The sequence below is a fragment of the Bombina bombina genome, chromosome 2 (genome assembly GCF_027579735.1).
Source record: "Bombina bombina isolate aBomBom1 chromosome 2, aBomBom1.pri, whole genome shotgun sequence".
In the NCBI taxonomy this organism is placed as follows: Eukaryota; Metazoa; Chordata; class Amphibia; order Anura; family Bombinatoridae; genus Bombina; species Bombina bombina.
Window position 1 is genome coordinate 828353572 of NC_069500.1, and position 27892 is coordinate 828381463.

The 27892-nt window shown below is 38.0% G+C and overlaps 1 protein-coding gene across 1 annotated transcript in view; it reads right to left on the reverse strand.

Annotated features, from left to right (window-relative positions):
- The window catches only part of SMIM24 (small integral membrane protein 24), a 104403-nt gene that overhangs the window by 30336 nt on the left and 46175 nt on the right, over window positions 1–27892 (reverse strand). Inside the window, exon 3 of the mRNA XM_053700725.1 lies at window positions 27175–27210. Within this exon, the coding sequence (XP_053556700.1) occupies window positions 27175–27210 (36 nt within the window). The remainder of the gene's footprint in view (window positions 1–27174; window positions 27211–27892) is intronic.

The following is a 27892-nucleotide window of genomic DNA, read 5'->3' on the forward strand; positions in this document are numbered from 1 at the left end:
CCCATGTACAGACTTGCACATGGCCATGCCCTGTCTGCAACCCAGCCCATATATACATAGCTCCACCCCTCCTATTCACAGACTCACATACAAAATGGGATGGGCCATGGTCCACAAGCTTTTAACCTCTCACATCTTGGGAAATAATTCGGCAAATGTTGGAAGGTTTGCCATAGCCAAGACTCATTATTTGTAGCTTGTCAGGAGTAGCAAATGACATTTATTTCTACTAGCTACACATGTAGTCTGTATGTCTGATATATATTTATGTGATAACATGAATATTCCCTGAAGCAAAGTGTGAAAATGTCACAATGTTTATCTTTGCTTTTGGTCACCCTCTTGGAACAACGCATAAGTTGTCTTTAAAGTGTTTATTAACTTGAAGTGAGCAAAGTGCAAAACTAGTGGGAAAAAGCATGATAACTGTGGTCACTTACTACACTGTGTCATGCATATTTCAATGGCCTGGAATATCCCCATGATAAGAAAAAGAAAATTTATGCTTCCCTGATAAATGTATTTATTTTTTGACACAATGAGTCCACGGATCATCTTAATTTCTAATGGGATATTCACCTCTTGGTCAACAGGAGGAGACAAAGAGCACCACAGCAGAGCTGTTAAATAGCTCCTCCCTTCCCTCCCACTCCAGTCATTCGACTGAAGTTAGGAAGAGAAAGGAAAAGCCAAGGTACAGAGGTGTCTGAAGTTTACAACAACCTGTCTAAAAGAACAGGACAGGCCGTGGACTCATCGTGTCAAAAAAGAAATACATTTATCAGGTAAGTATAAATTTTCTTTTCTTTTTTTATGACACGATGAGTCCACGTATCATCTTAATTACTAATGGGATTAATACCCAAGCTAGAGTACACAGATGATACGGGAGGGACAAGACAGGGAACCTAAATGGAAGACACCACTGCACGAAGAACCTTTCTCCCAAAAACAGCCTCAGCCGAGGCAAAAGTATAAAATTTGTAAAATTTTGAAAAAGTATGAAGAGAAGACTTGGGGGGGTAGTTATCAAGCCGTCTACTTTTCTGGCTTCGCCGGCCCAATACGCCCGCCTAAGCTCGCCTCACATCGCCGGCGCGGACCTGAAAAAATACGCCTAAGTTATCAAATAAAGCTGTCAAAAAGCCGCGGGGCGATGAGCAGCGGACTGTGAGAGTTATCACTCATCCGATCTCGCTGCTCTTCGGCTTTTTCCCAGCTTTATTGCTAGCCTGTCACTAAGCACTCACACTAAATTACACTGTTCTATCCCTATACCGGCGCCCCCGGAACCCCCCGCAACTAAATAAAGTTACTAACCCCTAAACCACCGCTCCTAGACCCCGCCACAACTCTTATAAATGTATTAACCCCTAAACCGCCGCTCCTAGACCCTGCCGCAACTCTTATAAATGTATTAACCCCTAAACCGCCGCTCCCGGACACCGCTGCCACCTACAGTATACCTAGTAACCCCTATCCTGCCCCCCCTACACCGTCGCCCTCTATTATAAAGTTATTAACCCCTATCCTGCTGATCCCGCACCTCTCCGCAACTAAATAAATAGTTTAACCCCTAAACCGCCGCTCCCTGAACCCGCCGCAACCTATATTAAACCTATTAACCCCTATCCTGCCCCCCCTACACCGTCGTCACCTATAATAAATTTATTAACCCCTAATCTGCCTCCCCTACACCGTCGCCCCCTATAATAAATTTATTAACCCCTAATCTGCCTCCCCTACACCGTCGCCCCTATAATAAATTTATTAACCCCTAATCTGCCTCCCCTACACCGTCGCCCCTATAATAAATTTATTAACCCCTATCCTGCCCCCCACTATGCCGCCGCCACTGTAATAAAATTATTAACCCCTAAACCTAAGTCTAACCCTAACCCTAACGCCCCCCTAACTTAAATATTAATTAAATAAATCTAAATAAATTAACTCTTATTAACTAAATGAATCCTATTTAAAGCTAAATACTTACCTATAAAATAAACCCTAATATAGCTACAATATAAATAATAATTATATTCTAGCTATCTTCGGATTTATATTTATTTTACAGGTAACTTTGTATTTATTTTAGCTAGTTAGAATAGTTATTAAATAGTTATTAACTATTTAATAACTACCTAGCTAAAAGAAATACAAAATTACCTGTAAAATAAATCCTAACCTAAGTTACAATTAAACCTAATACTACACTATCATTAAATTAATTAAATAAACTACCTACAAATAACTACAATTAAATACAATGACATAAACTAACTAAAGTACTAAAAATAAAAAAAGCTAAGTTACAAAAAATAAAAAAATAAGTTACAAACATGTTAAAAATATTACAACAATTTTAAGCTACTTACACCTAATCTAAGCCCCCTAATAAAATAACAAACCCCCCCAAAATAAAAAAATGCCCTACCCTATTCTAAATTAAATAAAGTTCAAAGCTCTTTTACCTTACCAGCCCTTAAAAGGGCCATTTGTGGGGGCATGCCCCAAAGAAAACAGCTCTTTTGCCTGTAAAAGAAAAATACAACCCCCCCCAACATTAAAACCCACCACCCACATACCCCAAATCTAACCCAAACCCCCCTTACAAAAACCTAACATTAATCCCCAGAAGATCATCCTACCTTGTCTTCACTCAGCCGAGCAGCGATGGAACCAAAGTGGACATCCGGAGCGGAAGAAGTTAATCCTCCAAGCGGCGCTGAAGAAATCTTCCATCCGATGAAGTCATCATCCAGGCGGCGCTGAAGAAAAGTCTTCGATCCGGCCGATGTCATCTTCAAAGAGGCGCTGAAGAGGTCTTCTATCCGGGCGATGTCATCTTCCAAGCCGGGTCTTGAATCTTCCTCCCGCCGACGCGGAACCTCCTTCTTCACTGACGGACTATGACGAATGAAGGCTCCTTTAAGGGACGTCATCCAAGATGGCGTCCCCTCAATTCCGATTGGCTGATAGGATTCTATCAGCCAATCGGAATTAAGGTAGGAAAATTCTGATTGGCTGATGGAATCAGCCAATCAGAATCAAGTTCAATCCGATTGGCTGATCCGATCAGCCAATCAGATTGAGCTTGCATTCTATTGGCTGATCGGAACAGCCAATAGAATGCGAGCTCAATCTGATTCCATCAGCCAATCAGATTTTTCCTACCTTAATTCCGATTGGCTGACATCGCCCGGATAGAAGACCTCTTCAGCGCCTCTTTGAAGATGACATCGGCCGGATCGAAGACTTTTCTTCAGCGCCGCCTGGATGATGACTTCATCCGATGGAAGATTTCTTCAGCGCCGCATGGAGGATTAACTTCTTCCGCTCCGGATGTCCACTTCGGTTCCATCGCTGCTCGGCTGAGTGAAGACAAGGTAGGATGATCTTCAGGGGATTAGTGTTAGGTTTTTGTAAGGGGGGTTTGGGTTAGATTAGGGGTATGTGGGTGGTGGGTTTTAATGTTGGGGGGGTTGTATTTTTCTTTTACAGGCAAAAGAGCTGTTTTCTTTGGGGCATGCCCCCACAAATGGCCCTTTTAAGGGCTGGTAAGGTAAAAGAGCTTTGAACTTTATTTAATTTAGAATAGGGTAGGGCATTTTTTTTATTTTGGGGGGTTTGTTATTTTATTAGGGGGCTTAGATTAGGTGTAAGTAGCTTAAAATTGTTGTAATATTTTTAACATGTTTGTAACTTATTTTTTTATTTTTTGTAACTTAGCTTTTTTTATTTTTTGTACTTTAGTTAGTTTATGTCATTGTATTTAATTGTAGTTATTTGTAGGTAGTTTATTTAATTAATTTAATGATAGTGTAGTATTAGGTTTAATTGTAACTTAGGTTAGGATTTATTTTACAGGTAATTTTGTATTTCTTTTAGCTAGGTAGTTATTAAATAGTTAATAACTATTTAATAACTATTCTAACTAGCTAAAATAAATACAAAGTTACCTGTAAAATAAATATAAATCCTAAGATAGCTACAATATAATTATTAATTATAATGTAGCTATCTTAGGGTTTATTTTACAGGTAAGTATTTATTTTTAAATAGGAATAATTTATTAAAGTATAGTGTAGTGTTAGGTGTAATTGTAACTTAGGTTAGGATTTATTTTACAGGTAATTTTGTATTTCTTTTAGCTAGGTAGTTATTAAATAGTTAATAACTATTTAATAACTATTCTAACTAGCTAAAATAAATACAAAGTTACCTGTAAAATAAATATAAATCCTAAAATAGCTACAATATAATTATTAATTATATTGTAGCTATCTTAGGGTTTATTTTACAGGTAAGTATTTATTTTTAAATAGGAATAATTTATTAAAGTATAGTGTAGTGTTAGGTGTAATTGTAACTTAGGTTAGGATTTATTTTACAGATAAATTTCAGTTTATTTTAGCTAGGTAAGCTATTAAATAGTTAATAACTATTTAATAGCTATTGTACATAGTTAAAATAAATTGAAAGGTACCTGTAAAATAAAAATAAATCCTAAGATAGCTAGAATATAATTATTATTTATATTGTAGCTATATTAGGGTTTATTTTATAGGTAAGTATTTAGCTTTAAATAGGATTCATTTAGTTAATAAGAGTTAATTTATTTAGATTTATTTAATTAATATTTAAGTTAGGGGGGCGTTAGGGTTAGGGTTAGACTTAGACTTAGGTTTAGGGGTAAATAATTTTATTACAGTGGCGGCGGCGTAGTGGGGGGCAGGATAGGGGTTAATACATTTATTATAGGTGGCGACGGTGTAGGGGGGGCAGATTAGGGGTTATTAAATTTATTATAGGTGGCGACGGTGTAGGGGGGGCAGGATAGGGGTTAATACATTTAATATAGGTTGCGGCGGGTTCAGGGAGCGGCGGTTTAGGGGTTAATACATTTATTATAGTTGCGGTGGGCTCCGGGAGCGGCGGTTTAGGGGTTAATATGTATAGAATAGCTTGCGGTGGGCTCCGGGAGCGGCGGTTTAGGGGGTAATAACTTTATTTAGTTGCGGCGGTGTAGGGGGGGACAGATTAGTGGTGTTTAGACTCGGGGTACATGTTAGGGTGTTAGGTGTAGACAGCTCCCATAGAAATCAATGGGATGTCTGTCAGCAGCGAACTTGTACTTTCGCTATGGTCAGACTCCCATTGATTCCTATGGGATCCGCCGCCTCCAGGGGTGGCGGTTTGAAAACCATGTATGCTGGGCCGTAAAAGTGCTGAGCGTACCTGCTAGTTTTTTGATAACTAGCAAAAGTAGTGAGAATGTGCCGCACTTGTGTGCGGAACATCTGGAGTGATGTAAGAATCGATCTTTGCCGGTCTCGAGCCTTTGATAACTAAGGCGTATTAGCCTCGCCACAAATACGCTGCGGAATTCCAGCGTATTTGAGGTTGACGGCTTGATAACTAGGCCCCCAAGTTGCAGCTTTGCAAATCTGTTCCACAGAAGCTTCATTTTTGAATGCCCACAAGGAAGAACCAGCCCTCGTGGAATGAGCCATAACCCTCTCGGGAGGCTGCTGCCCAGTAGTCTCATATGCAAAACATATGATACTCTTCAGCCAAAAAGAAAGAGAAGTAGCCATAGCTAAAAACAAAGAAGAAGACTGACGAAAGTCATTAGTCGCCTGAATATTAAAACTTTAAGGCACAGACCACGTCCAAATTGTACAGAAGACGTTCTTTCTGAGAAGAAGGATTAGGACACAAAGAAGGAACAACAATCTCCTGATTAATGTTACGAACTGAAACCACTTTAGGAAGAAATCCTAATTTAGTCTGTAAACTACCTTATCTGAGTGGAAAATAAGGTAAGGAGACTCGTACTGCAAAACCAAGAGCTCTGATACTCCTCGAGCTGAAGAAATAGCAACAAGAAATAAAACTTTCCAAGATAGCAACTTGATATCTAAGGAATGCATAGGAGCCTCTTGAAGAACTTTGAGAACTAAATTAAGATTCCAATGAGGAGTAACTGGTTTGAACACAGGCCTGATCCTAACTAGGGCCTTACAAAAGGATTGTTCATCTGGGACATCCTCCAGATGTTTGTGAAATAAAATAGATAGAGCCGAAATAAATTTGACCCTTTAGGGAACTTGACGATAAACCCTTCTCCAAACCTTCTTGGAGAAAAGACAAAATTCTAAGAATCCTAACTCTACTCCATGAGTAGCCCTTGGATTCACACCAATAGAGATATTTACGCCAAATCTTATGGTAAATCCTCCTAGTTACAGGTTTATGAACCTGAACCATGGTCTCTATGACCGAGTCAGAAAACCCCCCGCTTGGATAAGATTAAGCGTTCAATCTCTAAGCAGTCAGCTTCAGAGAAACTAGATATGGGTGAAGGAAGGGCCCCTGAATCAGAAGGTCCTTCCTCAACGTAAGTCTCCAAGGTGGCAGAGAAGCCATCTCTACCAGATCTGCATACCAAATCCTGTGAGGCCAGGCCGGTGCTATGAGGATCACCGAAGCCCTCTCCTGTTTGATTCGAGCAATTACCCGAAGAAGAAGAGCAAATGGAGGAAACAGGTATGCTAGAATGAAGTTCCAAGGAACCGCCAGGGCATCTATCAGTTCCGCCTGGGGGTCCCTGGACCTCGAACCGTATCTCGGGAGCTTGGCATTCTGTTGAGATGCCATGAGATCCAACTCCGGCTTACCCCATTTGAGAATCAGACTGGAGAACACTTCCGGATGGAGTTCCCACTCCCTCGGATGAAAGGGCTGTCTGCTCAGAAAGTCCACCTCCCAGTTGTCTACCCCTTGGTTACTTCTGTCATCGCTAAGGAACTCCTCGTTCCTCCCCGATGATTGATGTAGGCTACTGAAGTTATGTTGTCCGAATGGAACCTGATAAACTTGGCCGAGGCTAACTGAGGCCAGGCCAGAAGAGCATTGAAGATCGCTCTCAGTTCCAGGATGTTTATAGGAAGAACAGACTCTGACTGAGTCCAAGTCCCTGAGCCTTTAGAGAGCCCCAGACAGCTCCCCACCCTAAAAGGCTGGCATCTGTTGTCACAATCACCCAAGACGGTCTGTGAAAGCAGGTTCCCTGGGAAAGATGATCCAGAGACAACCACCATTGAAGAGAATCTCTTGTCTCCTGCTCCAGAGTTATCTGAGGAGACAAGTGTGCATAATCCCAGTTCCATTGCCTGAGCATGCTTAGCTGCAGAGGTCTGAGATGGAACCGAGCAAACAAGATGATATCCATTGCTGCCACCATCAGCCCGATAACCTCCATGCGTTGAGCCACTGACGGCCGAATAGAAGACTGAAGGGCTAGACAAGTATCGATAATCTTTGATTTTCTGACTTCTGTCAGAAAGATCTTCATGGATAGGGAATCTTTGATGGTTCCCAAGAAAATTATCCTTGGACTTTATCTTCCACCCGTTAGTACTTAGGAAGGTAACACCAGGTCGGTATGGGATCTTGCTTGTTGAAAAGATGGTGCCTGAACTAGAATATCATCCAGATAAGGCGCCGCCCCAATGTCTTGTGGTCGGAGAACTGACAGGAGAGACCCCAGAACCTTTGTAAATATTCATGGAGCCGTGGCCAGACCGAAAGGCAGAGCCATGAATTGGAAGTGCTTGGCCTGGAACGCAAACCTTAGGAACTTGTGATGATCCCAGTGAATGGGAACATGTAGATACGCATCCTTTAAATCCACTGTTGTCATAAATTGACCCTCTTGGATCAATGGGAGAATGGAAAGTATAGTTTCCATCTTGAAGGACGGAACACTGAGAAATTTGTCTAGACTCTTGAGATCTAAAATTGGTCTGAAGGTTCCCTCCTTTTTGGGGACCACAAACAGGTTGGAATAAAAGCCCTGACCTTGTTCCTGAACTGGGACGGGAACAATCCCTCCCATGATAGAAAGGTCTTTTACACAATGTAAGAACGCCTCTTTCTTTATCTGGTCTGCAGATAATCTTGAAAGTCGAAACCTGCCTCTAGGAGGAAAACTCTTGAACTCCAATTTGTATCCCTGAGACACTATCTCTATTGCCCAGGGATCCTGAACATCCCAAACCCAGGTTTGAACAAAGAAGGATAGTCTGCCCCTACCAGATCCGGACCCGGATTGAGGGCATGCCCTTCATGCAGTCTTGGAATCAGCAGCAGGCTTCTTGGACTGTTTGGCCTTGTTCCAAGACTGGTTGGGTCTCCATGCATGTCGTCCCTTTTGCTTGTTTCTCTTATCCTGAGGGAGTAGATGACCCTTGCCTCCCGATATATCAGAAATAATTTCAGTCAAATCAGGGCCAAACAAGGTCTTCCCCTTGTAAGGAATCGCTAGAAGCTTAGACTTAGATGACATGTCCACAGACCAAGGTTTTAACCATAGGGCTCTGCGGGCTAGGACAGAGAAACCTGAACTTTTAGCTGCCAGTTTGATGATTTGAAGAGAAGCATCTGTAATGAAGGAATTAGCTAGCTTCAGAGCTTGTATCCTGTCTTGGATCTCCTCCAAGGGAGTTTTGGTCCTGAGAGACTCAGATAGAGAATCAAACCAGAATGCTGCCGCACCCGTGACGGTAGCAATGCATGCAGCAGGCTGCAATAGCAGACCCTGGTGAACATAATGGGACATCACTCTAACTTCTTATCCATAGGATCTGTGAAAGAACAACTGTCCTCTATGGGAATAGTAGTTCTCTTGGCTGCCAGTTTGATGATTTGAAGAGAAGCGTCTGTAATGAAGGAATTAGCTAGCTCCCTTAGATTCCGATTCAATCAGCCAATAGGATTTTTTCTACCTTAATTCTGATTGGCTGATAGAATTCTATCAGCCAATCGGAATCTAAGGGACGCCATCTTGGATGACATCATTTAAAGGTACCTTCATTTGTTGTTAGTCCGTCGGAAGAAGAGGATGCTCCGCGTCGGATGTCTTGAAGATGGACCCGCTCCGCGCCGGAAGGATGAAGATAGAAGATGCAGTCTGGATGAAGACTTCTGCCCATCTGGAGGACCACTTCTGCCTGTCTGGAGGACCACTTCTGCCGGCTTCGTTGAGGACATCTTGCCGCTTGGATGAAGACTTTTCCTGGTAAGTGAATCTTCGGGGGTTAGTGTTAGGATTTTTTTTAACGGTGTATTGGGTGGGTTTATTTTTTAGGTTAGGGCTTTGGGCCTGCAATAGAGATAAATGCCCTTTTAAGGGCAATGCCCATCCAAATGCCCTTTTCAGGGCAATGGGGAGCTTAGGTTTTTTTTTAGTTAGGCTTTTATTTGGGGGGTTGGTTGTGTGGGTGGTGGGTTTTACTGTTGGGGGGGTTGATTGTATTTTTTTTTACAGGTAAAAGAGCTGATTTATTTGGGGCAATGCCCCGCAAAAGGCCCTTTTAATGACTATTGATAGTTTAGGCTTTTTTTTTATTTTGGGGGGGGGGGGGCTTTTTTTATTTTGATAGGGCTCTTAGATTAGGTGTAATTAGTTTAAATATCTTTTAATTTGTTTTTTTATTTTCTGTAATTTAGTGTGTTTTTTTGTGATTTAGCTAATTTTATTTAATTGATTTAATTGTATTTAATGTAGGGAATTTATTTAATTGTAGTGTAGTGTTAGATGTTAGTGAAACTTAGGTTAGGTTTTATTTTACAGGTAAATTTGTATTTATTTTAGCTAGGTAGTTATTAAATAGTTAATAACTATTTAATAACTACTCTACCTAGTTAAAATAAATACAAACTTGCCTGTAAAATAAAAATAAACCCTAAGCTAGATACAATGTAACTATTAGTTATATTGTAGCTAGCTTAGGGTTTATTTTATAGGTAAGTATTTAGTTTTAAATAGGAATTATTTAGGTAATAATAGTAATTTTTATTTAGATTTATATTTAAGTTAGGGGGAGTAAGGGTTAGGATTAGACTTAGGTTTAGGGGTTAATAAATTTAGAAAAGTGGCTGCGTTGTTGGGGGCGGCATATTAGGGGTTAATAAATATAATGTAGGTGTGGGCGATGTTGGGGGCAGCAGATTAGGGGTTAATAAATATAATGTAGGTGGCGGCGATGTCCGGAGCGGCAGATTAGGGGTTAGGTGTTGGCAATGTCGGGGGCGGCAGATTAGGGGTTAATAAGTGTAAGATTAGGGGTGTTTAGACTTGGGGTTCATGTTAGGGTGTTAGGTGTAAACATAAATATATAGTAGAGTATTTAGCGCTTGAAGCTTTCAAAACTAGGGGAGAGTCTTGTGGAGCAAGGCAGAGAGTTCCATAAGATGGGAGCCAGTCTGGAGAAGTCTTGTAAACGGGAATGTGAGGAGGTAACAAGAGTGGAGGAGAGTAGGAGAACATGAGCGGAGTGAAGGGGACAGGAGGGAGAGTATCTAAGGTGTAGTGGGGAGTAGTGCAATTGAGGGCTTTGTATGTCAGAGTGAGAACTTTGTGTTTAATCTTAGTTGTGTCTTGTGTAAGGAAATGTCTAATTTTAGATATGTTTTTAAGGTGGAAGCATCAGGCTTTAGCCAAGGACTGAATGTGAGGAGTGAAAGAAAAATCTGAGTCAAGTGTGACCCCAAGATATCGGGCATGTGTGGTTGGGGTAATGATGGAGTTATCAACATTTATAGACAAATAGGGCGGCTGAAATTTTGGAAGAAGGGGGGGGGGGATAAGTAGCTGTTTTGGAGAGATTTAGCTTGAGGTAGTGAGAGGACATCCAAGATGAGATATGAGAGAGACAGTTAGTGACACGGGTTAGCAAGGAAGGAGATAGGTATGGTGCTGAGAGTTAGATTTGGGTGTCATCGGCGTACAAATGATATTGAAGCCTGTGGGACTTTATTAAGGAACCAAATGATGATGTGTAGATTGAGAAGAAAAGGGGACCGAGGACAGAGCCTTTTTTTTTTGTAAAAAATTATAAACGTGTAGTGGTCAAAACATGTGAGCTTAGCTCAGTATGCTCTCATAGAAAGCAAAAACTTACCTCCCAATATTTGTGCTAGGTATTGGGGACTCATGGACATGTCTTGTTGGTCTGTGGGCGGAGCTAAAGGGTATTCTGCTAATTGGGACATATGGCTATCTCAGAGGGACAACTAGACAGATTTTAGAATTAGGGACTGGGCCAGATTACAAGTGGAGAGCTATTTAACGCTCCCGTTCAAGTGTTAATTGAGCTACAAGTAAACTTTTTGCGTATGTCGGGTTGCGCTCGTATTACATGTTGAAAGTAAAAAGTTACCGCTCTTGCACTAACTTGACACGTGCAAAAAGCCGAACTTAGAATATTGTGCATGCGATAACCTAAGTCAATAAAGAAAAAAAAAGTGGAAAAAACACCCAACTCGCACGCAAACCCAATTGCATATTCTCATGTGCGCTAACCTGACATTAAAATATGAATATTTCACATTCCAATGTTCTTCACATGGAATAATATGTTCTATTTATTCATAAATACATATTTCTGCAATATTTTTTTTAAATAGTTTTTATTAAATGGTGTTATGGGTGTAACTGCACTTTGAAATGTATTTTTGATGTGTTTTGTGACACTTTTTTGTTTCGTAAAACAGTTAACCAGATCTCTGAGGACGCACTTACCCGACAAGCAATTACTTAAATTTCACTCAAGCGATCGCGTTTACTTTCAACTTGTAATACGAGCACAATTTAACCTGCACGAAAACCTGATATCGCTTGTGTGCAAAATGTTTGCACTTCATCGTAATCTAACCCTGTATTAATTAAAACTGGTAATAAGGGTATTGTCAACCATGGAGTATAACATCAATAAAATAAATTAAACATACATTGTAATAAAAAAAAGAAAGAAGTTGTTTAATACAAAAGAGAATCCTCAGTGGCATCTCCAGGATTTTCTGATGGGGGCATTTTCTTTCATGGGGCATGACTAAGGGCGTGATGGGGCATGTCATAGTTGGGATCTGGTTGGGCACCCTACTGAGCACCCTTTAAAGGTACATTAGTGGACTGACTCCTTAGGAGTCTTACCTTCCTGTACATCTTTTACAGCTCAAAGTAGTATTTCTAGTTTCAAAGACCTGGAAACTCGTTTTGTAGCTGCTGCATTATGAGTATAATCTGTTGGATATAGAACATCAGGGTATTTTTAGAGCAAGTTAGCAATACAAGAAGGTGCAGGTATCCACAGATGGGCAGAAATACATTTAATGGCATTTTCCGTAATTAATATTCCAGGTCACGTAAAGAACTCCCAGGCAGATATCTTGGGTCATCAGAAGATTCCTCAAGGGAATTAGAAAGATGATTTTCTGAAAATTTCTCAAAAATTGAGGTTTTCATTTCAGAAAATTAACTGCAAACTAAATAGATATTGCACCATAGGCAAGGATCCTCATTATATTGCTGCAGACACAGTGGTAATTCTCTGAAGGTTTAGAAATGATTATTTTTTTCTTTGTTTTGCTCCCACAAGTGATACAAAAATAATGCAGGAAAACACACTGGTTGTCTTTGGGCTCAAGTATGGAGTATGTCTGGCACAGAGAATTATTGTCTTCTTTAGATTTCAAGCTCTGGATCAATAACTTTAAATGTATTACCTTAGGTCTATTCTGCTGGTGGCATTGACTACAGTTAGGCATGTTTCTAAACTGTAACGCCTAGATTTAGAGTTCTGCGGCCAAAGGGGTGCATTAGCTACGCATGCTTTTTTCTGGCCGCACCTTTTAAATACCGCTGGTATTGAGAGTTCACAGAATGGCTGCGTTAGGCTCCAAAAAAGGAGCGTAGAGCATATTTAACGCAACTTCAACTCTCGATACCAGCGGTGCTTACGGACGCGGCCAGCTTCAAAAACGTGCTCGTGCACGATTCCCCCATAGAAAACAATGGGGCTGTTTGAGCTGAAAAAAAAACTAACACCTGCAAAAAAGCAGCGTTCAGCTCCTAACGCAGCCCCATTGTTTGCTATGGGGAAACACTTCCTACGTCTGCACCTAACACTCTAACATGTACCCCGAGTCTAAATACCCCTAACCTTACACTTATTAACCCCTATTCTGCCGCCCCCGCTATCGCTGACCCCTGCATATTATTATTAACCCCTAATCTGCCGCTCCGTAAACCGCCGCTACTTACATTATCCCTATGTACCCCTAATCTGCTGCCCCTAACACCGCCGACCCCTATATTATATTTATTAATCCCTAATCGGCGCCCCACAACGTCGCCTCCACCTGCCTACACTTATTAACCCCTAATCTGCCGAGCGGACCGCACCGCTATTATAATAAAGTTATTAACCCCTAATCCGCCTCACTAGCCCTATAATAAATAGTATTAACCCCTAATCTGCCCTCCCTAACATCGCCGACACCTAACTTCAAACATTAACCCCTAATCTGCCGACTGGAGCTCACCGCTATTCTAATAAATGTATTAATCCCTAAGCTAAATCTAACCCTAACACTAACACCCCCCTAAATTAAATATAATTTAAATCTAACGAAATTAATTAACTCTTATTAAATAACTTATTCCTATTTAAAGCTAAATACTTACCTGTAAAATAAATCCTAATATATCTACAATATAAATTATAATTATATTATAGCTATTTTAGGATTTATATTTATTTTACAGGTAACTTTGTATTTATTTTAACCAGGTACAATAGCTATTAAATAGTTAAGAACTATTTAATAGCTAAAATAGTTAAAATAATTACAAAATTACCTGTAAAATAAATCCTAACCTAAGTTACAATTAAACCTAACACTACACTATCAATAAATTAATTAAATAAAATACCTACAATTACCTACAATTAAACCTAACACTACACTATCAATAAATTAATTAAATACAATATCTACAAATAAATACAATGAAATAACTAACTAAAGTACAAAAAATAAAAAAGAACTAAGTTACAAAAAATAAAAAAATATTTACAAACATTAGAAAAATATTACAATTTTAAACTAATTACACCTACTCTAAGCCCCCTAATAAAATAACAAAGCCCCCCAAAATAAAAAAATGCCCTACCCTATTCAAAATTAAAAAAGTTCAAACTTCTTTTACCTTACCAGCCCTGAACAGGGCCCTTTGCGGGGCATGCCCCAAAGAATTCAGCTCTTTTGCCTGTAAAAAAAACACATACAATACCCCCCCCAACATTACAACCCACCACCCACATACCCCTAATCTAACCCAAACCCCCCTTAAATAAACCTAATACTAAGCCCCTGAAGATCTTCCTACCTTATCTTCACCATACCAGGTTCACCGATCGGTCCTCGGAAGTGTTGATCCAAGCCCAAGCGGGGAGCTGAAGAGTGACGTCCATCCTCGGGCTGAAGTCTGGATCCAAGCGGCGGCTGAAGAAATCCATCATCAGGCTGAAGTTGGAAGTACATCATCAAGTCCATGATCCAATCAGCCAATCAGATTGAGCTTGCATTCTATTGGCTGTTCCGATCAGCCAATAGAATGCGAGCTCAATCTGATTGGCTGATTGGATCAGCCAATCGGATTGAACTTGATTCTGATTGGCTGATTCCATCAGCCAATCAGAATAGTCCTACCTTAATTCCGATTGGCTGATAGAATCTTATCAGCCAATCGGAATTCGAGGGACGCCATCTTGGATGACGTGATTTAAAGGAACCGTCATTCGGCAAGTAGGCGTCGGTTGAAGAGCATGTTCCGCGTCAGCTTGGAAGAAGATGGCTCTGCTCCGCTCCAGAAGAAAGAAGATTGAAGATGCGGCTTGATAGAAGACTTCATCCCGATGATGGACTTCCGACTTCAGCCCGATGATGGATTTCTTCAGCCGCCGCTTGGATCCAGACTTCAGCCCGAGGATGGACGTCACTCTTCAGCCCCCCGCTTGGGCTTGGATCAACACTTCAGAGGACCGATCGGTGAACCTGGTATGGTGAAGATAAGGTAGGAAGATCTTCAGGGGCTTAGTGTTAGGTTTATTTAAGGGGGGTTTGGGTTAGATTAGGGGTATGTGGGTGGTGGGTTGTAATGTTAAGGGGGGGTTTTGTATGTGTTTTTTTTACAGGCAAAAGAGCTGAATTCTTTGGGGCATGCCCCGCAAAGGGCCCTGTTCAGGGCTGGTAAGGTAAAAGAGCTTTGAACATTTTTAATTTAGAATAGGGTAGGGCATTTTTTTATTTTGGGGGGCTTTGTTATTTTATTAGGGGGCTTAGAGTAGGTGTAATTAGTTTAAAATTGTTGTAATATTTTTCTAATGTTTGTAAATATTTTTTTATTTTTTGTAACTTAGTTATTTTTTATTTTTTGTACTTTAGTTAGTTTATTTCATTGTATTTATTTGTAGATATTGTATTTAATTAATTTATTGATAGTGTAGTGTTAGGTTTAATTGTAGATAATTGTAGGTATTTTATTTAATTAATTTATTGCTAGTGTAGTGTTAGGTTTAATTGTAGATAATTGTAGGTAGTTTATTTAATTTATTTATTGATAGTGTAGTGTTAGGTTTAATTGTAACTTAGGTTAGGATTTATTTTACAGGTAATTTTGTAATTATTTTAACTATTTTAGCTATTAAATAGTTCTTAACTATTTAATAGCTATTGTACCTGGTTAAAATAAATACAAAGTTACCTGTAAAATAAATATTAATCCTAAAATAGCTATAATATAATTCTAATTTATATTGTAGCTACATTAGGGTTTATTTTACAGGTAAGTATTTAGATTTAAATAGGAATAATTTATTTAATAAGAGTTAATTTATTTAGTTAGAATAAAATTATATTTAACTTAGGGGGGTGTTAGGGTTAGGTTTAAAATTAGCTTTAGGGGTTAAAAAATTTATTAGAGTAGCGGTGAGCTCCGATCGGCAGATTAGGGGTTAATACTTGAAGTTAGGTGTCGGCGATGTTAGGGAGAGCAGATTAGGGGTTAATACTATTTATTATAGGGTTATTGAGGCGGGAGTGAGGCGGATTAGGGGTTAATAACTTTATTATAATAGCGGTGCGGTCCGCTCGGCAGATTAGGGGTCAATAAGTGTAGGCAGGTGGAGGCGACGTTGTGGGGGGCAGATTAGGGGTTAATAAATATAATATATGGGTCGGCGGTGTTAGGGGCAGCAGATTAAGGGTACATAGCTATAATGTAGCTGGCGGCGGCGTGCGGGCGGCAGATTAGGGGTTAATAAGTGTAGGTAGCTGGCAGCGACGTTGTGGGGGGCAGATTAGGGGTTAATAAATATAATATAGGGGTCGGCGGTGTAAGAGGCAGCAGATTAGGGGTATATAAGGATAACGTAGGTGGCGGTCGGCAGATTAGGGGTTAAAAAAATTTAATCGAGTGTCGGCGATGTGGGGGGACCTCGGTTTAGGGCTACATAGGTAGTTTATGGGTGTTAGTGTACTGTAGAGCACAGTAGTTAAGAGCTTTATAAACCGGCGTTAGCCCAGAAAGCTCTTAACTACTGCCTTTTTTCTGCGGCTGGAGTTTTGTCGTTAGATTTCTAACGCTCACTTCAGCCACGACTCTAAATACCGGAGTTAGAAAGATCCCATTGAAAAGATAGGATACGCAATTGACGTAAGGGGATCTGCGGTATGGAAAAGTCGCGGCTGGAAAGTGAGCATTAGACCCTTTCCTGACTGACTCCAAATACCGGCGGTAGCCTAAAACCAGCGTTAGGAGCCTCTAACGCTGGTTTTGACGGCTACCGCCAAACTCTAAATCTAGGCCCTAGTTTTTTTGTCCTTTTCAATATGTGCTTTTCAAAACTAACCATTTAGTTCTGCTGAAGGTGGTTTCTTCTCTGCATATTAATTTAGATTGTTGTTCTCTCATTCTGTAAATCTAAGAACAAGAGGTTCTTCTCCATAGGGTGTATATTTTTAGAGATCCTAACGACTATTTGAAAGCTACTAAGGAAATCAGGAAGTCTGTTTTTTTTTGTCCTCAGTTTTGGGCAGGAAGGGTCTGAAAGATTCCAAAGTATCTTCAGCCAATGGGATTATGTTTGCAATCCTGAGGATTTATAAACTCAGTATAGAGCCAGTTCCTTTTAAGGTCCAAGATTAATCCACTTAGGTATCTGAAAATCCATGGGTATGGTATCATGAAGCAAATTGAACAGAACAGTTATTCAAGGTAGCTATGTGCCTACGTGGTCTTTCTTTCATACTTTCCCAGAACTCTGCCAGTTTAGGGCTAGATTACGACTGGTGCGCTAACTGTTGTGCACCAGCAATAAGGGGTATTTTGTGTCATTTTAAAATCAGCGTATTATAAGTTAAAGTAAACGCGTTCATTTGAGCGCAATTGAATTTAATGCGTGTCCAGTCAGCGTGACTTCATAGCTCTGGTTAACTGTTACGCGAGACATAAAACACATCAAAAATACATTTTACAGTACAGTCACACTTATAAATATCAAAGATATGAGGGGGTAGATTTATCAAATGTCGGGCGGACATTATCCGCTGTAGGGGGATCATATCCGCCCGACATCGATAATTGCCAACAGCATACGCTGTCGGCATTTATAATTGCACAAGCATTTATTGTGAAATGCTTGTGCAATGCCGCCCCCCTGCACATTGGCCGCTAGCAGGGGGTTATGAAAAATGGGGGGATGGGAGCGCTAAAAAGCTATGGGGATGGATACTGTATATCAGGGGTAAAAACCTTTATATATCTGATAAACATAAACATCAAATTTGTAGCCAAGAAAGCTCCAACTATACGAGACAAAATTACACAAAAATTTCATCATAAAACCTTACCTAACACTAATTGGCTAACACCAACTAAAGGCACACATACCACATACTGTGTAAAAGCTGTAAATACACTGATAAAAGTTCCACATTCAATTCTTCACAAACCAATAAATCATACCCAATTACAACTAGAATGGACTGTACCTCTACACATGTGATATACCTTATAACATGTGCATACTGCAAACATCAATATACAGGTATCACAACACGTCCGTTAAAAGATCGCATTAGAGAACACCTCCTATCAATAGAAGAGGAAATACCAAGAACTCCGGTAGCCAGACATTTCCATACACATGAACAGAAATTATCTAATTTCTCTTTCAAGGCAATTGAACAATTCCAGAAAGAACCGTTAGGGGGTGATAGAAACAAGACATTACTCAAAAAAGAAGTATACTGGATATTCACGCTACAGACTAGAGCGCCACAAGGCATGAACAACAAATATGATGTAAGCCTATACATAGACTAATCTATAAATAATTGTTTCTATCTGTGTTATATACATATAAAAATTCTAGCCAACAATGTTTCCACATCCTAGTCTCCTTTACTTTAACAAAGTTATATTGATATACATTACATCAAGTATATTTATGCTTCAGATAGTTCCAATGACCCACTAGATTTATAGAGGTTATATTCTCTTTCTCTTACCAACTCTTCTCCCTCCTTATATTCAGTTAGTTCTTGTTCCCTATTCCTTATATTTTAATTGACATACAATCAAATGCTTTTATTTCTTAGAGAATAGGTGACTCTGTCATCAAATTTGAATAATTGGATATAGATAATTTTGCCATCCTAAACATAGTATTTGTAATTTTTCATGATGTTTTTAAACATATTGTGTAAATGAAATATCAAGTATATATTATTTCTACATTACAACAATACAAATCCATATGTGATTGAGATCCCTATAGAGACTAATAACATCTAGCTCATTTATCTACAAAAGCCTCCAGTGCTCTCTATTTCCAGGGTTGTTATTTTACCTACGACACGAATTGCTTTGTGTCTTCCAATTCCTGTCTATAAAATATTGAGCCTTCAATGTTACTAATGGTTTTAAACTGTCATTATTCTTGATTGTTGTTTGTTAAAGGGTTTTTTTATATTTAACTGGTATTAGGACATATGTAGTTACCCATGATATGGGCCACATTGAGAGTTTTCATCAAATGTGAATATTTACTTATATGTATACTTAACACATATAACCCTAATACTTGGTTTATCTATAAGCATCCCCATTGTATATACTAACTGTATTGTTATACTTTTATGTTTATGTTATTATCTTTATGATTTTGTTCTGACATGTTTCCTCCTGCTGGATATCAATAGCATATATGGGATCCTTTGTTTGTATCATCAGGTGCCGTTTGGTATTACATTTCCCTCTTATCAGTTAATACAGCTTATTCTATACAATAAGGGTTAATTTGCACACACCTTTACCAAATTCATCTCCTATTGGCCCAACATACCTTTAAAAGGATCCCCAGCAGCAGGTAACAATATCTCTGATGAAGCGCATGTGCTCATGCACGAAACGCGTAAGATAGGAGCTTACCTGTTGGTCCTTATGGAAGCCTGCTCCTAATAAAACTTTTTGCATCTACTTACAAGAATCAGCGTCTCCTTTTCCTCATCTTCAGATTTATAAACTCAGTATAGAGCCAGTTCCTTTTAAGGTCCAAGACTAATCAACTTACGTATTTGAAAATCCATGGGTCTGGTATCATGAAGCAAATTGAACAGAACAGGTATTCAAGGTAGCTATGTGCCTATGTGGCTTTCCTTTCATACTTTCCCAGAACTCTGCCAGTTTAGGGCTAGATTACGACTGGTGCGCTAACTGTTGTGCACCAGAGATAAGGGGTATTTTGTGTCATTTTAAAATCAGCGTATTATAAGTTAAAGTAAACGTGTTCATTTGAGCGCAATTGAATTTAATGCGTGTCCAGTCAGCGTGACTTCAGAGCTCTGGTTAACTGTTACGCGAGACATAAAACACATCAAAAATACATTTTACAGTACAGTCACACTTATAAATATCAAAGATATGAGGGGGTAGATTTATCAAATGTCGGGCGGACATTATCCACTGTAGGGGGATCATATCCGCCCGACATCGATAATTGCCAACAGCATACGCTGTCGGCATTTATCATTGCACAAGCATTTATTGTGAAATGCTTGTGCAATGCCGCCCCCTGCACATTGGCCGCTAGCAGGGGGTTATGAAAAATGGGGGGATGGGAGCGCTAAAAAGCTATGGGGATGGATACTGTATATCAGGGGTAAAAACCTTTATATATCTGATAAATATAATCTATACTGGACTCATCTTATATTGTTTGTGCACCTATAAGAGTAATATGTTGGAGCGGATTATCGCATAAGGTATGTAGTGTAAAAATTATATATACATATATAACCTTATCAGAACAGAAAAGCAAAAATAAATCCAATCTAAAATAGGTATTAGCAACATATAGTGGTTTAGGTAAATTTACCAATATATCCGTACTTATCTAAAATATATTTACAAAATCTCAGTGTCTACAAATATGGTGCTTAAAACTGATTTTATACCTCTCAGAGGTAGCGTTCCATAATGTGGTGAAACCTCTTTTAAAAAATCGGATTACCAATTAGATCTATGTGTCAAACACAATTGTGTATAGTGAATCTCCGTATATCAGAGGTAGTGTGCATAAAAAGCCAATTACCTATGTGTCAAAACAAAATTGCGTATATAGTGAATCTCTGTTACTAGGAGCTTATTCCAAATGTTACTGTGGTCTTGTTATACTATGTATCTATAAATATGTGCACATGTAAATATGTGTATATGTAAATATGTGCAAATAAACTGTTTCTATTAATTTGTATCCCTTGTGAACTTTATGATATATACCTGAATATCCTAAATAGGAGCAAGGAGCAATCACCAATACCAGATAGAAATATATAAACTCTTTACTAAAACTGTTATTTGTATAAAAACACAATATTAATACACAAAATGTGAAATAAAATGTCTGATATTATTTTATATTGTTTTTAAGTTGTGGCCACAACTATTTGTAAAATTCCATAATTGATTTGTTAAAATCCTCCTTTAGAATTTGAAGAACAAAGTCCTGCTGTTTGTTCCGTTTGGAATAACAGTGATGGTAGTCTTGGTAGTGTATTGGAATCAATACCGGATATCTATGCAGTTTATAACTGCTTCCCGTGAATATCTCTTTATGTAATGTATATAGAAACCCCTTACCGGACCTCCGATGGCTTTGTAACCTCCTTTATTTCGATGATGGGTTATGGAAGGGTTGTTCTGTCAAATTTAGGCTTTTCGTTTAGTATGAAGCCTTTTTTTCTCTTCTTTCAGCGTCTTGTCAGTTGAAATTCCCGGCAACTACCTTCTACCCAGTCACGTAAGTCTCAATCACACGTGACTCAGGAGGGCCAATCGGGAAACCGGGCACAGGGGGATGATTCCTCCTCTCACTACTCGATGTCGAAAATCCGTTCTTTAGGAGCCAATGTATACTCAATGGATTAGTAGTCTGTCTACGCGTTTCAGTGCCACTCTGCGCCTTTATCAAGACTTGTAATACACTGAATCTTTTGCTCCTTTTTATAGGTCTCCAATTGTAGGAGAAAACTCCTCCCATTGGGATATTGTGTGTTAATCTGATATTATATTCCAGTATTATAAACTTTTCAATACATGGTATTACTCATTTTTCCAACTCCAATCAATTCTAATGAAAAAAAAGCTTTTTAGCCAAAAATTTCAAGCATATATTTCTAACTTAAATAAAAAGGTTTTTTATTTTATATAACCATTTCCCACTTCAATAAGATGTCCTAATTCATATATAACTCCACCTTATCTCTATAAATTCTCCACATATCAATACGATCAAATACTTCTATATTATTTAATTGGATATTAATGAATAGAGTATTATTCATAGGAATCTATTTAATACATTATTTTATATAAGAAAGGGATGGGAAATTATTTGATTTAATTTATATACATAATAGACTCTCCAGAATCTATGGTCTGTTCTAACAACCACATTCATAATATTTAATTCTCTGACTATAGATATTTCTATATACCCCTAATTCATATAATTTCTAAGCTATTTTCTGACTTTAAATAAATGGGTTTAAATCCAGTTCTGCATTCAAACAATTTGGGGTCAGTGTGTTAAAATTGAATATTAATTCAGCTCTTTTAATAATAGAGCTTTTTCCATGTCTCCCCCTCTATTATTAACTAATTTTTTTATACCCCAAAATTTAAGTCCTATTGTTTTTTTATTGTGTACTTCTGTAAAATGTTTTGAAAGTAAATGCTTACAGTTGCCCCATTAAATATTTAGAAGATGTTCTCTTATTCTATCGTGTAGTGGACAACTCGTCTGATCCAAATATTGGAAATTACATTGGCACTGTATGAGGTATAAGACATTTTTATCAGAACATCTAATTGTCTCTCTTATGGAGTGTTCAAAATTATTATTGGTTGATCTCACGATTTTATATTTTTTCCCAAATTTACAGGCCTTACATGTGTTACATGGAAAAAACCTTGTATTTTATTTTCTTGTAGGTCTGATTCTACCAGTTTCCCAGTGCTCTTAAATTGGCTTGGAGCTAATATACTTTTAAGATTTTTAGTTTTTCTAAATATTACTGAGGGGTGTTCTTCAACCAGATCACTTAAGATTGGGTCCTTCCTGACTACATGCCAGTGTTTATTTAGAATCTTTTTTATAATTCTGTGATCGTCACTATATTCTGTTATGAAGGACATTCCTTTCTGTTTATTTGATTCAACTTTTTTCATATTATTCTTATATTTTAATAGTTCTTTTCTATCTTTATTTCTAGCCATTATCTTTGCTTCTTTAGTTATTGACTCATCATAACCTTTATCTTGCAATTTCTTCTCTAGTTCATTGGCCTGTTTCAGGAAAATTTCATCCTTACAGCAATTCTTTCTTATTCTATAGAATTGTCCCTTTGGTATACAGGGAGTGCAGAATTATTAGGCAAGTTGTATTTTTGAGGATTAATTTTATTATTGAACAACAACCATGTTCTCAATGAACCCAAAAAACTAATTAATATCAAAGCTGAATAGTTTTGGAAGTAGTTTTTAGTTTGTTTTTAGTTATAGCTATTTTAGGGGATATCTGTGTGTGCAGGTGACTATTACTGTGCATAATTATTAGGCAACTTAACAAAAAACAAATATATACCCATTTCAATTATTTATTTTTACCAGTGAAACCAATATAACATCTCAACATTCACAAATATACATTTCTGACATTCAAAAACAAAACAAAAACAAATCAGTGACCAATATAGCCACATTTCTTTGCAAGGACACTCAAAAACCTGCCATCCATGGATTCTGTCAGTGTTTTGATCTGTTCACCATCAACATTGCGTGCAGCAGCAACCACAGCCTCCCAGACACTGTTCAGAGAGGTGTACTGTTTTCCCTCCTTGTAAATCTCACATTTGATGATGGACCACAGGTTCTCAATGGGGTTCAGATCAGGTGAACAAGGAGGCCATGTCATTAGATTTTCTTCTTTTATACCCTTTCTTGCCAGCCACGCTGTGGAGTACTTGGACGCGTGTGATGGAGCATTGTCCTGCATGAAAATCATGTTTTTCTTGAAGGATGCAGACTTCTTCCTGTACCACTGCTTGAAGAAGGTGTCTTCCAGAAACTGGCAGTAGGACTGGGAATTGAGCTTGACTCCATCCTCAACCCGAAAAGGCCCCACAAGCTCATCTTTGATGATACCAGCCCAAACCAGTACTACACCTCCACCTTGCTGGCGTCTGAGTCGGACTGGAGCTCTCTGCCCTTTACCAATCCAGCCACAGGCCCATCCATCTGGCCCATCAAGACTCACTCTCATTTCATCAGTCCATAAAACCTTAGAAAAATCAGTCTTGAGATATTTCTTGGCCCAGTCTTGACGTTTCAGCTTGTGTGTCTTGTTCAGTGGTGGTCGTCTTTCAGCCTTTCTTACCTTGGCCATGTCTCTGAGTATTGCACACCTTGTGCTTTTGGGCACTCCAGTGATGTTGCAGCTCTGAAATATGGCCAAACTGGTGGCAAGTGGCATCTTGGCAGCTGCACGCTTGACTTTTCTCAGTTCATGGGCAGTTATTTTGCGCCTTGGTTTTTCCACACGCTTCTTGCGACCCTGTTGACTATTTTGAATGAAACGCTTGATTGTTCGATGATCACGCTTCAGAAGCTTTGCAATTTTAAGAGTGCTGCATCCCTCTACAAGATATCTCACTATTTTTGACTTTTCTGAGCCTGTCAAGTCCTTCTTTTGACCCATTTTGCCAAAGGAAAGGAAGTTGCCTAATAATTATGCACACCTGATATAGGGTGTTGATGTCATTAGACCACACCCCTTCTCATTACAGAGATGCACATCACCTAATATGCTTACTTGGTAGTAGGCTTTCGAGCCTATACAGCTTGGAGTAAGACAACATGCATAAAGAGGATGATGTGGTCAAAATACTCATTTGCCTAATAATTCTGCACTCCCTGTATTATTGATCCATTTCTCCAAGTGGCAACTTTTTGGATGGATATAATTATTGGTATCTGTAGGTTTAAAATATGTTTCTGTCATGATCTCATTATTGATTATGTTTATTCTAACATCTAGAAAGTGGATGGTTTCCTTACTATATTCATGGGTAAACGTTATACCCCATTTATTGGAATTTAAATCTTCGAAGAACAGTTCTAAAAGTTTGTGATCACCCTTCCAAATTAGGAAGATATCATCTATGAATCTTCTGAAGAGCATGAGATTTGGCGCCCCAAGGAGATTGGAGAATATGTTCTTGTTCAAACATCCCCATGAATAAATTAGCATAACTGGGTGCAAACCTCATGCCCATCGCTGTGCCCTTTTGTTGTAGATAGAATACTTTATTAAAATTAAAATAATTGTTCTCCAGAATAAATTTTATACACTCAATAATAAATTTAATTTGTGGAGTTTTCATCTCATGGTCTAAGACTAAGTAATGTTCTATTGCTCCAATTCCTAATTTATGTTCTATGTTGGTATACAGTGAATTGACATCACATGTAACCATTGTATAATCTTTTTGCCATGTTATATTATTTAATAGGTTCAGGAAGTCTGTTGTATCTTTAAGATATGATGGTAGGGATTGAACATATTTCTGTAGAAATATATCAACATATTGAGACATATTTGAAGTCAGGGAACCTATCCCTGATATTATTGGGCGTCCTGGTGGATGGTAGAGTCTTTTATGTATTTTTGGGGAGGTAGTAAAATACAGGTGTTTTCGGATGTTGTATATTAATAAACTGATATTCCTGATTATTTATAATGCCTTCTGATTTTGCTTCTTGTATAATTCTATTAAATTCTTTAATTTGTTTATTAATAGGATCGAATTTAAGTATCTTGTATGTATTAGTATCTCCCAATAGTCTCTCAGCTTCTTCCAAATAGTCAAATTACTACCCCTCCTCCTTTATCTGCTTGTTTTATTGTAATCCTTGGATCATTTTTAAGTTCTTTTAACATAGATCTTTCTTTATTTGTTACATTTTGGGATTTCTTCTTATTTAAATTACATTTTTGAATGTCTTCTTTAACAAGTTTTTCAAATATTTCAATATGTTTCCCTTTGTCTTGTGAGAGATAATATTGTGATTTTGGTTTTAATGTTGTGTGAATATATGTATTATTTCCTGTGTCCTTTTGTATTTGTCTTTCTTAGGGGGTTTTTGCAAAATGTATTTTTAAAGTCAATTTACATATGAATTGATTAACATTGATTAGGGTATTGAATTTATTCAATCTTGTGGTCGGGGCAAAAGAGAGTCCTTTTTCTAAAATGTTCTCTTGTTCTTTATTTAAAGGGATGTCACTTAAATTAAATATACCTTTTGTACTGATAGTTGTATCATCTCTTTCTTTTTTTATCTGGATCACAAGACTGTCTCATGTTATTGGCTCATACATATAATTTGCTATTTCTTCAACAAAGGATACCAAAAGAATGAAGCAGATTAGATAATAGAAGTAAGTTAGAAAGTTGTTTAAATGTATATGTTCTTTCTGAATCATAAAATAAAAATCTCTGTGAGTAACATTGTAATGTGAAATATTCATATTTTCATGTCGAGTTAGCGCACTTGAGAAAACGTGATCAGGTTTTGTGCGTGAGTTAAGGTGTTAGTTGTTTTCCTCAGTTTTCTTGCTCCATTGAAGACTATGGAGGAATAAAGTTAAGTAGGCGTGATATACAAAGTTTAAAACATTTTACTTTCAACTTGTAATCCGCATGCTACCTGGCAAGCACCAAAAGCCTCCATCTAGATAAGTTAACATGTGAGTGGGAGCAATAAATTGGGCTCCAGACGTAATCTAGCACTTAATGGAGTTGTGTTAAATAAGCAACATTTGTCAGAAAAGTCTTACAGATCATTCTTCCTCAGATATTGGAATTCTTACTATCCGTGCTTTTATATAATTAAGAGTGTGAAAGAAAACCTCTTATGGAGTAAACTTTTCCTGAGTATCTCAGCGGGAATATGTACTTGATGGTAATATTGCAGCTGCTTTGCTTTTCAGTCATTTTCATTGCTTTTCCTGTCTTGCACTCAATAGCACCTCAACCTACATCTACACTAAAGATAACCTTAACCCTTACCATAGCCTAACCTAAACCATAGTCCTAACTCGTATATGTTTTTTCTTATATATTTTACTTGCAAATTTAGTTATTTGAATTATTTTTTGCACTGGCTTTTTCCCCACAGAAATGAAAATTAGAAGTGGATATTACATATTCATGTAAACTTTTAACTATCCTTTAGCATTTTAAAATACTTGTATTAACATAAACAGGTTTGAATTAATGGGCATACATATAAATTTTAATTGATTTCACAAGAACATTTTAACTTAAAGCAGGTCTTTTTTGTAATGGGGGATTCTAACCTGGGCCTTTGTCAAAATACTCTCCGCATTCTGATTTGACTGGACAAGATTGATAGAAGGTTTTTCTGTGGAATGGTAATTCTGTAAACATTGTTTGTCTCCCAAAATTACTTTTGGATCTATGTTTGATGGATTTTAAAAGGATAAAAGGGATTGTAGAGGGGTTTTTAAAGAAAAGTGATTTTGAAATTAACCCTTTTTTAAAAAAAAGTATTCTTGCAAATACAAGTATATTTTGATTCTAAGTGAATTTGAAATGTTCTGTTCTATAATTCAAATTCACTGCCAGGGCCCTTTCAGTGTAAGGCAAACCCAGCTCCCTGTATACACTATACTTTACCTTTCCAACTTTGGATTCTCTTCATTATAGTTGCTTCTGCAAAAAAAGATAGACAATGGTTATGACAGATACTTATATCTGAGATCAATGTAGATATACTGTATATTTAAACTATAAGCAAGTACCAACTGTGTGTTAATTATTTATAGTATTTAGTGTGTGAAGGAACTTTAGGCTAACATTGTCCTAATATAATTATTAGACGTGTGAATTTAGTTCATTATGAATATTCTTTTACTAAAATACTTACCTATAACACACTGGGGATCCGCGCTAAACCCGACCATTCTTCACAGAGTCTAGGGCCCTGTTAACAGGAGGTATAGAGTGCACTAAGACTCCTATTAGCGGCCCTGGGCTCTGTTTAGAAGGGTTTGGATTAGTGCGACTTCCCCAGCGTGTTATAGGTAAGTATAAATCTGCAGGTGATCATTTTTCACCTGCAGTAAAGGAACAGTTACATTGATTTTAACAAAAACTAATGTAAATGTTACTGAACATTCAGTATTCGTTTAGTTTTAAACAAAAGAATATCGTATTGTGCAGCAAAGGATTATTCTGAAATACTACATTTCCAGAATATTTGTTCCGAAACTAATTATTCAATGCTGCACATTCAATGTTGTGTACTAGTCCTAAAGCCCGTGTATACGGGCCATTTTTTGCATTACAGCGGTTCCACCCCTTGCTTTCTCTCTATCCCTCCTCTCTTTTGCTC